This window comes from Ahaetulla prasina, chromosome 2 (assembly GCF_028640845.1).
Source record: "Ahaetulla prasina isolate Xishuangbanna chromosome 2, ASM2864084v1, whole genome shotgun sequence".
Lineage (NCBI taxonomy): Eukaryota > Metazoa > Chordata > Lepidosauria > Squamata > Colubridae > Ahaetulla > Ahaetulla prasina.
In genome coordinates, this window is record NC_080540.1 from 183,956,613 (window position 1) to 183,969,198 (window position 12,586).

At 42.4% G+C, this 12,586-nt stretch overlaps 1 protein-coding gene across 1 annotated transcript in view; it reads left to right on the top strand.

Moving 5' to 3' along the window:
* Positions 1-1,721: 1,721 nt before the first annotated feature.
* Positions 1,722-12,586, top strand: part of LOC131193242 (ultra-long-chain fatty acid omega-hydroxylase) — a 78,305-nt gene continuing 67,440 nt past the window's right edge. Inside the window, exons 1-3 of the mRNA XM_058173239.1 lie at positions 1,722-1,841; positions 4,475-4,697; positions 8,764-8,908. Coding sequence (XP_058029222.1) covers positions 4,476-4,697; positions 8,764-8,908 — 367 coding nt within the window. The 5' untranslated portion in view covers positions 1,722-1,841; position 4,475. The remainder of the gene's footprint in view (positions 1,842-4,474; positions 4,698-8,763; positions 8,909-12,586) is intronic.

Here is a 12,586-nt window from a genome sequence, read left to right on the forward strand (position 1 = left end):
TAAATTAGACTATAAGATTCCTATATGGGCGAGCCCCAGACATGCAATAGAGAATATAAATATAGAACGGAAACAGGAAATGATTACTTATAAAGAACTTTTGTATGCTGAAGGAGGTAGATTGCAATTAAAATCATTACAGGTATTAAATGAAGAAGGGAGGAATTATACTTGGTTTCAATATGGGCAACTAAGTGCTAGATGGAAAGAAGATCAAAAAATTGGTATAATGCAAAGGGAGGAAAATTTAATAAAGCAAATTAGAAATCAGACCCAGGAGCATATAAAGAGATTGTATAATGTGTTGCTTGAAATAGATTCGGAAAAGGATTTGGTAAAGGACTGTATGATAAAATGGGCACAGAATATTCAGGAACCAATAATGTTGGAAACATGGGAGAAAATCTGGGTTAGAAATGTTAAGTTTACACAAGCACAGAATTTAAGGGAAAATTTTTATAAGATGTTTTATAGATGGCACTTAGATCCCAAAAAATTATCATGTATGTATCCTGATATCCAAGCGAAATGTTGGAGATGTGACTGTGATGACGCTATATATTTTCATATTTGGTGGACTTGCAAGAAAATTAAGGCCTTTTGGATAAGAATTTGGTGGATTATTCAAAATGTCCTGAAGAAGAAGATAAAGTTCCTGCCGCAATTTTTCCTTTTGGGAATTATAACGGATTGTACAGGGATTGAGACTAAATTGAGACCGCCCTGAGTCCTACGGGAGATGGTGCGGTATATAAGTTTGATAAATAATAATAAAATAATAATAAATTGATTCTGAATTTAATAACAGCAGCAAGGCTGTTGATTGGACAATATTGGAAGAAAAAAGAGTTACCTACAATAGAAGAATGGATATTGAAAGTTACTAATTTGGCTGAGATGGCTAAAATCTCAGCTTTTTTGAAAGACAATACGCAGGAAAGATATTTAATTGAATGGAAAAAATGGATTGATTATTTACAAAACAGCTATCAGATTAAGAAATATCAGATTGCCTTTGAATAATTAGGAAGTATTATTTTATGTAATTGGGGGGTTGGGAAATGAAAAGATTTGGATGAGGTTAATTGGATTAGTAGGGAAAATTTTACTCTATGTTTGGTTTATGTATAACAATACCTTGTGATTGACCAGAGAAGCTGGGGGGGAGGGGGGAGGGGTTTTGTGGGGGGAAGGGGGAAAAATGTTTTTGTTTGTTAAAACTTTTTCAATTAAAAAAAAAGGTATTGTGCAGTCTGCCTTTTAACATTTTTTTCTGGTATGAAAACATGGAGAAAGCACTGGGCATTTCCAGCAGAGAATTTTAATATGCAATGCTCTGTGATATTGGGGGAATTTTCACCAGTGGGGTAAGAAAAGTCTACCGTTTGAAACCTGCAGTGCGGATTTCCACTGCTGACCTTTGGGACTTTTCTTCATCACAGACTGTATGAATGGAAAGCTGGAAGGAGTCACAGTGCCTTTTGTGATTAGTACTACCGGGAAGTCGCTGAAAACGGTCAAGTTTAGATCGGTTTTCTCCACTCCTCTTGTTCAATTCCCTGACTGAAGCGCGCAGAGCGATTGTCCAATAAAAGCCTTCTCTGGAAACAGCCGGAGTGAGGCTTCTGCTAATGGATTTGACGAGGAAGTAGGAAGGGTACGGTAATAGCTAGCCACAAGGGGGCAAAATCTTTCCAGCTAGCTTTCCTCGGGTGAAGCGGCACGGCGGAGGCTGAGATGATCCTCGGTTAGCATGCTCAGCATGTTTCCGAGGTTGCTTACCATCTGGAAGACGTAAAGAAGACGACAGCCCAGGAGTAAATAAAGCGTTATACGGCAAGGTAAGGAAGCGCTGGAACCACTCTACTTGCCCCTTCTTGAGGGGAGGGCTTCACCACCTGTTGCCGAGGTTTCGTGTGCCTCGTTCGCACAATGCATTCTCGCTGGGCTTGGCGCTAACGACTGCTAAATTACTGCTGGACAATCCAAGGGTCGATTTACAGCCATATTAGCTGCTGCTGTTATCTCTAGGGATAGACTTTGGCTTCACATAAACAGAATGTAATAGTCAGTGTAACCTTAGCAGCGTCCCAATTCTGATGGATGGGTATTGGTTGATTATATGCTATCAGGTCATTGTTCACTGGTCGCAACAGCACAATTTTCGTTCCTTCCACCTTTCCCAGCATTAGAGTCTTCTATAGAGTCTTCTGTAGAGAGCTAGGTCTTTGCATAATGTGTCCATAGTAGAATAATAAACCCGGTCATTTTTGCCTGAAATAGAACTTTGGGTTGATTTGTTTGATGGTGATATATTTGTTATTTTCTTGGATGCACATGGTATTGTCAGGAGTCTTCTCCAAGGTTCAAGGATTCAAAAGTGTCAATATTCTTCCCATCTTCAAAGTCCAAGTCTCACTTTCATAGTGTGTAACAGAGAATCCACAGACAATCCATGTATACCTAATAGATACATCATGGCATCTCAATATCTTTTCCAAGTTCTTTTATGGCTACTCCATCAAATATAGGTCTGTGGCATATTTCTTTATTAACAATTCCTTTCTTGTTAATTAATCCTAACGGAAAAACTACCACTTTTATTATCATTATCATTATATGATTATTTTCATTATCAGTTCTAAAGTTGGTTGTTCTACCTGTTGTCACTAGTTTGGTATCCCTTATTAGTCCCATTTTAGTCCCATTTCTTTACTGTGCTTTTTGACTTTTTCTATTAGAGGTCACAGATCCTTCTTCTTTATCTGTACTATCTGAATATTCAGATTGCCTTCCATTTGAATATTAATTAGATCTGACTTTGCTGTAGTTGTTTTCAAATAATCCATCAAGAAAACTAAAGTGGGAAAATATTCACAAAATGTAAAAGAAAAGATCCACGTGGATTTTAAAACAAGCTATGATGGAATCCAAAGAAAGATGAATGATGAAAATCTTGGCTAATAAGGATAATGTATATAACTGAGTGCAGTTTTCTAATGTCCTGCAATGTCAGACAAGAATGTCAACAAATTGCAGGGAAAAAAATAAGAAAAGAAGCAGAATTCTTTTTAAGAACATCAGAGAAATCACAGCAAACATTTACAGCAAGGGGAAGAGGTCCATAATGTGATATCACAAGGCTTAGTCCTTTCCTTTATCCTGCACAGTACTCACAGGGACCCATTTGGAATGGTCCTCTACTGATTTACTGTTGGTAATCAGTTATGCATTTCTGTCTTGTGCCAAACAGAAGATGCAAGGAAAGTTCTAAGCCAGTGCCTGCAAGCTTACAGGGTGTGGATAGGAAAAACAGGCTCAGATTCAACACAAGCAAGGCAGAATGGCCATTCCTTCAGAAATCTGCTAATGCTAGCTTAGTGGCAATCTTGGTTGTTGCTGGAATGGTTGTTTTGCCATGGAAAGTAAGCTTATAGCTTGGAGGAGCTGATGGAAGCCAACTGAAGTTTTGGTTTGGAGACACTTTGCCAGCTCTTTAGTTTTACTAAAGATTACACATGGTTGTCATCTCACAAAAGGATTACTGTACTATAATTCAAGAGACTTCCTTGGTCAACAGTATAGAGAGGTGTTGAGAGATCATATAATGGCCTAGTACCATGATGGTGAACCTATAGCACATGTGCCAGAAGTGAATCTTGGCTGGAATGGAGCCATTGCCAGTTGCTCTTGTGGGTTCCAACATGCCAGCTGGTTTTCACACGCACAGGCACCCCAGAAACCAGAAGAGCAGCCAGCCATTGCGCATGCATGCTCCAGGAAGATGATCTTCCTGTTTCCAGTATGTACATGCGTGTCGGCTACTTGGTCTTATTTCTGGCGTGCATGCGCATGCGAAGACCAGCAATGGCAAGAGCAATGGGCCCATGTACCAAAAAGGTGCAGAGCAGGGAGCCCAGAGCGGTTGGCCAGGACAGGTGGGCCAACTCCAGCTAGAGGCTTTGGGGCGGCAAAGTTTGGTGCAGGAAAGCCAGGCTTTCCAGGCGCAGGGGGATGTGTGCATGCACAGGGGAGTGTGGGGGTGGTCATGCGTGCATGCACAGGTGGGCGCACATTGCATTATGGGTGCCGACATGCGATGGAGCTTCCACAACTAGGGGATGTAAGCTGTTCCATTGTTTAATTATTCTCATTGTAAGAAAAATCCTCCTTAGTTCCAGGCTGAATCTTCCTGTGAAGAGCTTCCACCCATTCCTTCTTGTCCTGCCCTTGGGTGTTATGGAGAATAAATTGACCCCCTCTTCCCTGTGACAGCTCTTCAATTATTGGAAGACTGCTATCATATCTCCATTGATTAGACTAAATGTGGGGTGCTTTAACTTGGGTTCCTACAGGAGGTGGGATTTGAAGGTGGCTGCTCTAATTCATGATCAAAGGTCTTTTTCTTTTGCCAAATGTACAAGTTATTCCAAGAATTCTGTTCTATGCTTCATCTACTTTCTTTTTATCCCAGAATGTTGCCCCTCACAGACTTGTTGCTAGAGAAACTGGCTGTGGAGAAAACCCTGTTCCGAACCATGGTTATCTCCAGCCTGCTGCTGTGCTTGCTGGTCCTCCTCATCCAACAGTGTTCAAAAGTCTTTGACATCTGCTACTGTTATTATGTCAACTGCCAGAGACTCCGCAGCTTCCCACAGCCGCCTCGCTGCAATTGGTTCCTAGGCCATGTGGGAACGGTAAGTCCAGCTAGTATAAGGAATGGAAAGATTCCAACATCTAAACATCTAAACAACTAAACATCTGAACAACTCCTACCCTCAAAATGACGCTATAGAGCACTGCACACCAGAACAACTAGACACAAGAACAGTTTTTCCCCGAAGGCCATCACTCTGCTAAACAAATAATTCCATCAACACTGTCAAACTATTTACTGAATCTGCACTACTATTAATCGTCTCATAGTTCCCATCACCAATCTCTTTCCACTTATGACTGTATGACTATAACTTGTTGCTGGCAATCCTTATGATTTATATTGATATATTGACCATCAATTGTGTTGTAAATGTTGTACCTTGATGAACGTATCTTTTCTTTTATGTACACTGAGAGCATATGCACCAAGACAAATTCCTTGTGTGTCCAATCACACTTGGCCAATAAAAAAAAAAATCTATTTGCACAAGGAGATCTGAAATGCTGCCCACAGATGCTTCTCCTACATCATACTACAACCCTATGACAGACAGAGTCACAAGGATACTACATATTTCAATTCCAGTAGAAGGGAAATAGTCAGAACAAGAATTGCTGGAAAGTTAATTGCTGGATAGAAAGAAATTATGGATTTCTAAAATAGCATTCAATAACATGGAAAGATGGTTGTGACCAGCTGCACATTTTTTAAAAAAAATTAAACTTCATATCTGTGCACACATGCATTTCTCCAGACATTGGTGCCATTTAAAAAATAAACAGACAAACACAGGAGTGTTTGGATCTTGTAGTAGAAGTGTTCAAACTTGAAGTGAAGCAGATGGAGAGAGGGAGGAAAGTCCTCTAGGATGGATGGGGCAGTGGTGGGATTCAAATAATTTAACAACCATTTCTGTGGGCATGGCTAGGTGGGCGTGGCTAGGTGGTCATGTGACTGGGTGGGCATGGCCAACTTGACATCACAGCAAGGTGGAGCAGCACCTTGCTGTGAATGATGTCGTTGGCCACGCCCATTCGGTCACATAACCGATCCTGCAGAGACAGGGCAATTTCCTACCTTCCTCACCCCTCCGCCCTTAGGCTGGCAAAATAAAAGTTCGCCAGTTCAGGCATTGGGACCTTGGCCAATTTTCTTCTAGTGCTCATGCAGGGAATCCCAGGAGTGGCAGCATATTGCATGCTTTTCACTTCAAGCAGCCCGGACTGGAGCAGCTTGGATGGAGGAGGATGGAGGAGGATGGAGGAGCGGTCCTTCTTAACAAGCTCAAAACTGTTGCTGCAAGCCTGAGTTCCCCACACTGGCTGCAGCCATGCAAGGGCAGGCTTTTTCCAACACCGGTCATAGAGGGAAACAGAGATGAGTGCGCCGGAGTACCGGACTTCCAGCTCTCGTGCGGGGAACCCAGACTTGCAACTCAATTTTGAGCTTGTTAAGAAGGACTGCTCCTCTACCCAGCCATGTGTTTTTAAGTCCAGGCTGCTTGGAGTGAAAAGCATGCTGTCAAGTCCCAATTTGGGGCTCACCACATCTGGAGGAGGGGGGGCACGGAGCTGCAACCATTGGAGCTGGCGAGTCCAACAGCGAGCGAACAGTTGTGGCGGGACACATCAGGACAGTGCCGGCCTGAAGCTAGCACGGCCCCGCTGGGAGGACATTTGCCCCACTGGTCAGGAGGCTGCTCACCTGCCTGGCCAGTGTCAGAAGACAGGGAGGCAGAAAAGTTCAGCCCAGTCTTCTCCTCCTTCTCGGCCTCAAGCAAATAGGCACACACACCTCATGGCACCGGGATCTTCTGCGAGTAGATGGTGCGTGTCCACGCACCGTCTCCTCGCAGAAGCTCCCAGTGCTGTGAGATGTGTGCATGCTCTCTGTGTGTTTCAGGCTGAGAAGGAGACGACTTGCCCAAACTTTTCCTGCCTTGGAATTTGCCTTTAAGTAGCAAAGACAGGCTGTGGCAGCAGCCTTCCGAGCAGCTTCGGCCGGCCTAAAAAAGAGAGCGCTAATGGTGGTGATGGGCCAGGAGAACAGTGGGACACATCAGGACAGTGCCAGCCTGAAGCTCATCAGCAGGCTGTCCTCCTGGCTGGGTCTGGCCACAAGCAGCACCAGCACCAGCAGGCAATGGGGTGCATGGCTGGCACAAAGAACAGGATGGGACTTGAGGTGCATGTGCCTGTTTGCTTGAGGCTGAGCAGGAGGAGAAGACTTGGCTGAACTTTTCTGCCTCCCTCTCTTCTGACACTGGCCAGGCAGGTGAGCAGCCTCCTGACCAGTGGGGCAAATGTCCTCTCAGCAGGGTCGTGCTAGCTGGGAGAGCGCTCTCTCCCCCCTGGCCAGGAACTGCATGGCCGTGCGGTTCCTGGCCAGGGGGGAGAGAGCGTTTTCCCAGCTAGCATGGCCATGTAACTTCTCAGCCAGCATTCAGAGGCAAGCAGGAAGCTCCAGGAATCACAGAAATGGAACTGCGGTGCTGGCGGCAAAGCAAGACAGGCAAGTCCGGGAACGGGGCGGCAGCTAGGCCACAAGCGCCATGTGCGATGGAGATGTGGCAGTAGTGAAGTTAGCCAGGCAAGACCAGGGACAGAAGCACAGTGGCAGCAGCTTAGGCCAGCCCATGAGTCAGCACTTGGCCGGGGCTTTCTGCGGCAGCAAGAAGGCTGGGCAGGTGGCCCGGGCCGGGAATTGACTTGACCAGGGTTTGCGGTCAGAGGTAGTATTGACTTATCTTAACTACCAATTCGCAAATGTGAGCAACCACCTCCACGTGCGCCACCTCCGCACATGCGCAGGACCGCACATGCACACAGCACTAAAAAAGGACGTAATGATATCCGGGCGGGTAGGCGGAGCCTCCCGCAGCCCCAGCTACCAGTTCTCCCAACCTGGGTAGAACTGGCAGAATCCCACTACTGGATGGGGATGTTTTTAAAAGGGCCTTCTCTGCATACTACCTTGTGTCGTTTTGTTAAATTGGCTGGGCAACTTGTATGGCCAGGTTATTGATTGTGGTGGCACAGAAGAGCCCTGGTGGCACAGTGGTTAGAATGCATTATTGCAGGCTGCCCACTGCCTGGAGTTTGATCCTGACCAGTTCAAGGTTGACTCAGCTTTCCATCCTTCCAAGGTTGATAAAATGTGGACCCAAATTGTTGGGGGCAATATGCTGACACTGTAAATGCTTAGAAAGTGCTGTAAGCTATTATATTATACATTATATAATTATATAATTAATTATATAATTATACATTATATAGATCTAAATCTTATTTCTATTGCTGTTGCAAAGAAAAAAAGAAAGAGATAGCAGCAGTGACTCTCTAGCATGCATTTAATGGGGTCTTTTCTAAGAAGGAAGAAGAATGCTCATTGCAAATCAACATCCTTTTTAATGGAATTCATTTTCTCTACTTTTTCTCCAAGAATAAAAATTCCCACAAATGAGGGAACCCATGTTTTTTGCAATTGATTTTTTAAAATATAATACTACTTATTGATATGTGCCTTGTAATCATATTTTAAATACCATAGATCGTTTATCATATTATGGCATCTAGCTAGAGTCATGATGCCACAGGTGGCACGCAGAACCCTCTCTATGGGCACGCGAGCTCAGTTCCACCACGGATGTGCACGCGCCTCCCACCGGAGGGCTTCAGAATGGTGGGTGACACATGGAAATCAGGAGGATGCTGTTCCAAAGAGCATGCACCACAACAGAGAAAGCACTCTTCCTTGCTCATCATAGATGGCACTATTTAACTGAAAGGACATGAAAAACATCTACAAAATGAACCTAGTGGAACTGTAGATTGTACTTGGACAAGCCTGCCTAAGACTTGATGAAAACGAAAGGAGATGATTGTATTCTTAGTCACTGTCTCTAGGGCTCCAGGCCTGCATTTCTATTGCTCAATGGATTTTAGTAGAACTATAGATGCCTGCTTTTGACAGGTATACATAACCTCAACACTAGATTCAATAGGGTACCTTCTTTCTCCAGTCTCTTTTTTTTCTTCAGCCAACTAGCCCTATAACTTTCTCCTCCTGCTTGCACCAGCATTCAGTGCCTTTATTCATTGCAGATTCCACCCACTGAAGAGGGTTTGGCCAAATTGGTTGAGATTGTAAGTACCTTCTCCCCGACATTTATGATGTGGCTGGGACCCTTCATGCCAGTCTTGGCATTGGTTCATCCTGATTATATCAAGCAAGTTATGACAGCATCAGGTACTGTGGTGGTGAATGGTGGGAAAACTGGAAATAGATGGGGGGAGTCCATAATTAATTGGTGGAGACTCTATAAAGCACTGTAGGCATTGGCTGAGTGTCCAGGTTGAATTCACATTGCAAAAGACCTGGTTAATTTAAATGAGGTAGGTGGATGAAATCACAAGTAGATAAAACCATATAATTAGGCCATAAGCAAGTGTTCATAAATCTCTGTGGCAGGCATCACTGAGTCCAAAACAAACCAATAGACAATCTCACATTGCTGCAGAGAGGTTCAGATTAGGAGCTTCACCCCAAGCCCAAATCTAGTTTTTGTGATTTCTCTAAGGATATAATGCTTAGGGGGAAACGAAGCATCTTATCAAGGAAATTCAGCCTTTTGACCAATTTATTTTTAATGGATTCACCTATGTGTTAAGATTATTTATTTGAATATGCTAAAATACAGGTTTTTAATGAAAAAAGAATTGGGAACCTTAATTTTAAGGTTTGTGGGATTTTTTTTTTCATAATTTGGATTTGTGTTAATCTGCCTACATACTATTAAAACTCTCATTTCTGTAACATTTAACTGAGTGAAACAGCACATCATAGAGCCAAAATTTTTGAACCAAGCATCCTCAAATGGACTAGCTTATAGGAAGTGTCTAAAATCCCAGGTCTCCCATAGAACTGAAATTTGGCAAACTTTATAAAACATTTTATGATGTAAAAATTATCATAAAGCAGATTATGACATAGTACAAATGTCATAAAATATTTCCTTTAGTTTAACTCCTGATGGTTAACTATACTATGCAGTTCAACATGGGCTACTTTCAAGGGATAGTATGAGGATTCCTGGGGTTGGATTGGAAGACTTCCAAGAACTCAAGAATTCTATGGATTGCATTTGTTCCTTTATGATCGAAAGATATGTTGGAACTGCTGGGGAAGAAATTGTGAACTTAAGATGGTTCCTGGGGAAGAAATTATTAACTAAAGCCACAACAGCTTTAGACAGTTGCTCCTCATGAGACTGCAAGACAGTCTCCAGCTGATTTAGAGCTCTGGGAGACAAGAGCTAAACCTTAGTTGGGGCCTTTGAAAGAATGCTGACTTCTTACACTTCTTTTTTTAATCACTTTTGGAAATTGCTTGTTTTCTGCTATTAAGAATATTTGGAATGATGTGTTTTATACTATCGGGGAAGTTTCTTTCAGTCCTTGGTAAAAGACAGTTTAAATAAAGTTTAAGGACTTAAATGTTTTTTTAATAAACAGCAAAACTTTTATTTTAGAAAGTTGAAAATGGACTAAAAGTCCAAGTAAATTAGAAATAAGATTTTGAAATTAATTATAAAGAATCCTTCCATGGGAAATTACTTTTCTTTTTTTTAAATAAGACTTTAAAAATTGGACACTAGGGAACTAGAAGAAGCTAACAATTAAAGGAGAAATCAAACTCAACTTACAAATGCAGAATGGAGCAAAATATTTTAACGTTGGCTATATTGAGGGAAATTTGACTGCGTTTGCTTCCTACATCTCCTCTTTTGTATCAGATTGATTGCAGAATTTAAAAATGGAATTTGAAACACATTCAAACATGAGCTTTAGTGATGTTACACTTGAACAAAGCCTATATAAATGATGCAAAGAAAATACATGGAGAAAATACCCTCCAAGGAAGTTTTCTTCCTCTGTTAATATAAGCTGGACATGACAGACCTATCAATAATATCAACTGTATTCTTATTGTTTAATTCCTGCAGTGGCATTGCCCCAGGCTAGCTCATTGCTAGCCAGGCAAAGAGCTAATGATTGCTAAGGTTCAAAGGGCAAGACACTTGCCAGTCAAGTAATATGATAAGCATTTAGGAAAGACCACTTGCCTTCTAATTTTTACAGATTAACAGAGATGGAAGGGATTTTATAGGTCATCTAATCCAACCCCCCATCCCAGTAGACCCTACACCATTTCTGACAGATGGCAGTCCAGTCTCTTCTTGAAAGTTTCAAACTGTTCCATTGGTTGATTGTTCCCATTGTCAGAAAAATTCTCCTTATTTTTAGATTGAATCTCTCCTTGATCAGTTTCCATCCATTATTCCTTATCTGACCTTCAGGTGCTTTGGAAAACAGGTTGATCCCCTCCTCTCTGTGGCAGCCCCTCAAATATTGGAGCACTGCTATCATGTCTCCCCTGGTCCTTCTCTTCACTAGACTAGCCATGCCCAGTTTCTGCAACCATTCTTCATATATTTTAGTCTCCAGTCCCCTAATCATCTTTGTTGCTCTTCTCTGCTCTCTTTCTAGAGTCTCAACATCTATTTTATAGTGTGGTGACCAAACCTGGATACAGTATTCTAGGTGTGCTCTTACTAAGGCTTTATAGAGTGGTATAAAGTTTGACAGGGATGTCAAACTCGCTTCGTCACGGTGTCGACACATGATGTATCGGAACTTTTTTCCCCTTTACTAAACTGGGCGGGGATGAAGCCAGCACATGACACATGGGGCCCATGGGCTACAAGTTTGACACCCCTGTATTAGTACCTCACTTGATTTTGATTGAATTCCTCTGTTAATGCGACTTCTCTGGCTGCCACCACACATTGTTGGCTCATATATGTCTGCTGAGGAATACAATATTTTAGGGACATTATTCTCAGAACTGGGAGGTTGGAACTATTTTACTGTTTTTAAAGAGAGCAGCAGGAAAACTGTTTCTCTGTTTTTCTCTGCAGCTGATACTGCTCCCAAGGACAAATTCTTCTATGGCTTCCTGAAGCCCTGGCTTGGTAAAATACCTCTCACTTTATTAATAGATCTTTATGCAAAATCGCTCTAACACACAATGACAGGCAACAGAATTTTTAGGATCATAAAATGATTTTTTAAAGAAAAGTACTACTCATAGACATATAGGTAGTCCTCACTTAACAATCCTAATTGGGATTGGCAACTCCATTGCTAAATGCTGCAATCTTTGAATAAAAAGTCATGTGACTGCTCCAGAGCGGTTCTGGCAATCCCAATTACTATTGTTGAACCTGGATCCAAGCCATTCTTGGAAGAAGGTAAGGGATTGTCTCCACTTCAGCTCCCCCCATTTTCCCCCATTTCTGTCCTTTTGCCCACACCATCTGGCCCTGTCTGCCCCTGCTCCCACCACATGCCACTATTGGCTGGAACCTTCTTTTGTTGCACTTTCTTTCATGTGTCTCTCTTCCTTCTTTTGCACCAACACAACCAGGGCCTTATTTTGAGAATGGGTGAGCCCAGCAGTGCGAAGCCCAGTGAAGAGTGAAGACAATGACAAAAGTCAGCTGGGGGTGAGGGGCAGTGGTGGGGCTTGTAAATGTGAGTGGGCCCAAATTTTATCCACATTACCAATGGGATACTGGAATAGCTGGAACTTTGAAGGCTGGTCACAAGTCCATTCAACACCATTGTAGCTTCAAATGGTTATTGAATGAATGGTCATTAAGTGAGGACTTACACGTACATGCATGCCCATCATGCTATATTGTTTCAGGGTAAGCAACATAAAGTCGCTTCCCCTGAAATGGTATAGCATGGTGGGCATGCATATACAGGTAGTCCAGAAAAAAGTAAAAGTGTTACATTAGCAAAACTGAAGTCACGGGATAAGTAAAAGAAAACAGGAAAAACCAGTTTATATTAACATACA